General features: G+C 73.7%; 1 protein-coding gene across 1 annotated transcript; it reads right to left on the bottom strand.

Moving 5' to 3' along the window:
* Positions 1-387: 387 nt before the first annotated feature.
* LOC142824954 (uncharacterized) lies at positions 388-1718 on the bottom strand. The gene is made up of 3 exons (XM_075916696.1): positions 1592-1718; positions 921-1519; positions 388-753 (listed from the first exon to the last, which is right to left on the bottom strand). Exons 1-3 carry the CDS (start codon positions 1716-1718, stop codon positions 448-450), a joined length of 1032 nt encoding a protein of 343 aa, XP_075772811.1. The 3' UTR covers positions 388-447.
* Between the last annotated feature and the right edge of the window lie 434 nt (positions 1719-2152).

The raw sequence follows: 2152 nt of genomic DNA, 5'->3' as shown, positions 1-2152 counted from the left end.
CCGCAAGAGGGGCTGGGCATTTCACACTAGGCAGACGGCCCCGGGCAGCCTCGCTGGGGCCATGCCCAGGCTCTGCCGTGGGGCTCAGGGTGTCCAGCCCCGAGCGGCCGGTCCAAGAGCCCCCCCCCCCCCGTGAAGGGGCAGGAGCTGGCTCGTGTTCGTCCAGCGCCAAGCACTACAGGCCCCCCCAGGCGCTGGGTGTCCCCAGGAGACCCCCCCACGGGGGCCAGGCCCAGCCCCCACGCTGCTGTCACTTGACACCCGCCTGTGCCCTAAGGGCCCCCCCTCCCAGGGGTGCTGAAACCAGACACTCCAGGGGCGGGGGGAGGGCTGGGGGCCAGGGCCAGTCCAGCTTGCACGGAGGGGCGGGCGGAGGGGGGGGGGGGGGAGAAGAGGGAACCACATGCCCAGCTCCAGCAGAGCTAAGCAGCAGGTGGGCACCTCCCCTCACCCCGAGCAGCGGGGGCAGGCAGCCCAGGGCCCTACAGCCCTCACTTCCCGGGCGGCGCGCCCCGGGGGGGCCCCCTCACTTCCCGGGCGGCGCACCCCGGGGGGCCCCCTCACTTCCCGGGCGGGCGCGCCCCGGGGGGCACCCCCCCTCACTTCCCGGGCGCCGCGCCCCGGGGGGGCCCGCAGCACCAGCTCCCACCTGCCGTAGGCAAAGCGCCGGTCCTTGTGGTGGTCCCCAAAGGTGTCCCAGAGCCGCAGGGAGACGCTGACCTCGTCCACCACGTCCCGGGAGCGCTCCAGCACCTGCCCGGGAGAGCACAGTGAGCGCAGGCCCCTCCACGCCGCCCCCGCCGCCCCGCGCGGGGCTCACCTCCTGGCACACGCGGTACTGGTCGATGGCCCAGACCGTGGGCACGTGGGTGGCCAGCAGCTGGTTACTGGGTGAGGGTGGCATTGCCCGCGGGGCTCACCTCCTGGCACACGCGGTACTGGTCGATGGCCCAGACCGTGGGCACGTGGGTGGCCAGCAGCTGGTACTGGGTGAGGGTGGCATTGCCCGCGCGGGGCTCACCTCCTGGCACACGCGGTACTGGTCGATGGCCCAGACCGTGGGCACGTGGGTGGCCAGCAGCTGGTACTGGGTGAGGGTGGCATTGCCCGCGGGGCTCACCTCCTGGCACACGCGGGTACTGGTCGATGGCCCAGACCGTGGGCACGTGGGTGGCCAGCAGCTGGTACTGGGTGAGGGTGGCATTGCCCGCGCGGGGCTCACCTCCTGGCACACGCGGTACTGGTCGATGGCCCAGACCGTGGGCACGTGGGTGGCCAGCAGCTGGTACTGGGTGAGGGTGGCATTGCCCCGCGGGGCTCACCTCCTGGCACACGCGGTACTGGTCGATGGCCCAGACCGTGGGCACGTGGGTGGCCAGCAGCTGGTACTGGGTGAGGGTGGCATTGCCCGCGGGGCTCACCTCCTGGCACACGCGGTACTGGTCGATGGCCCAGACCGTGGGCACGTGGGTGGCCAGCAGCTGGTACTGGAGTGAGGGTGGCGTTGCCCGCGCGGGGGCTCACCTCCTGGCACACGCGGTACTGGTCGATGGCCCAGACCGTGGGCACGTGGGTGGCCAGCAGCTGGTACTGGGGTGAGGGTGGCGTTGCAGGCGCGGGGCGCAGATGAGCCGTGTCTTGCCCACGGCGTTGTCCCCCACCACCACGCACTTGATGGTCTCGACGTTGGGTCTCTCATAGTCCAGATCGATGTCCATCGGGCCCTGCGGGGACAGGCAGCTGCTGGGGAAGGAGCCCGGCCCCGAGGCCGCCAGCAGCGGGGCTCTGCCAGAGCTGGGCCGGGGCCCCGGGGGCTTTGCCGGAGTGAGGCCACCACAGCGGGGGGGGGGGGGGGGGGGCAGTCTGGGGGGGTTCCAGGGTCGGCGGGGGGGGGGCCCGGCCAGTAGCGGGGGAGGGGCACAGAGGGATCATGGGGGAGGCATGGCGGAGGGGGCTAGTGGGGGTGGGGCAAGCTCGGGGGGGGGGCACGGAACTGGAGGGGGGACTTGGGGGGTGAGCGCGGCGCTGGGGGGCTCGTGGGGGAAACGCAAGACGGGGGGGAGCTCGGGGGGCCACGACGGAGGGAGACTCGGGGTCCCGGGGGGGGCGCGGCGGGGGGGGCGCTGGGGAGAGACTCGGGGTCCTGGGGGGG

This window comes from Pelodiscus sinensis, unplaced genomic scaffold, assembly GCF_049634645.1.
Source record: "Pelodiscus sinensis isolate JC-2024 unplaced genomic scaffold, ASM4963464v1 ctg207, whole genome shotgun sequence".
NCBI classification, from domain to species: domain Eukaryota; kingdom Metazoa; phylum Chordata; order Testudines; family Trionychidae; genus Pelodiscus; species Pelodiscus sinensis.
The sequence above is the reverse complement of the archived record's forward strand: the minus strand, read 5'-3'. Positions and strand labels throughout refer to the sequence as shown.

Bases quoted from the DNA above. Each gene is read 5' to 3' on its own strand.
- LOC142824954 (XM_075916696.1), bottom strand. From the start codon at position 1,718: ATGGACATCGATCTGGACTATGAGAGACCCAACGTCGAGACCATCAAG. The intron at 1,520-1,591 runs GTACCAGCTGCT...CCAGGAGGTGAG, and splicing joins GCAACGCCACCCTCACCCCA to CCCCCGCGCGGGCAACGCCA. The intron at 754-920 runs GTGAGCCCCGCG...TCTCCCGGGCAG, and splicing joins AGTACCGCGTGTGCCAGGAG to GTGCTGGAGCGCTCCCGGGA.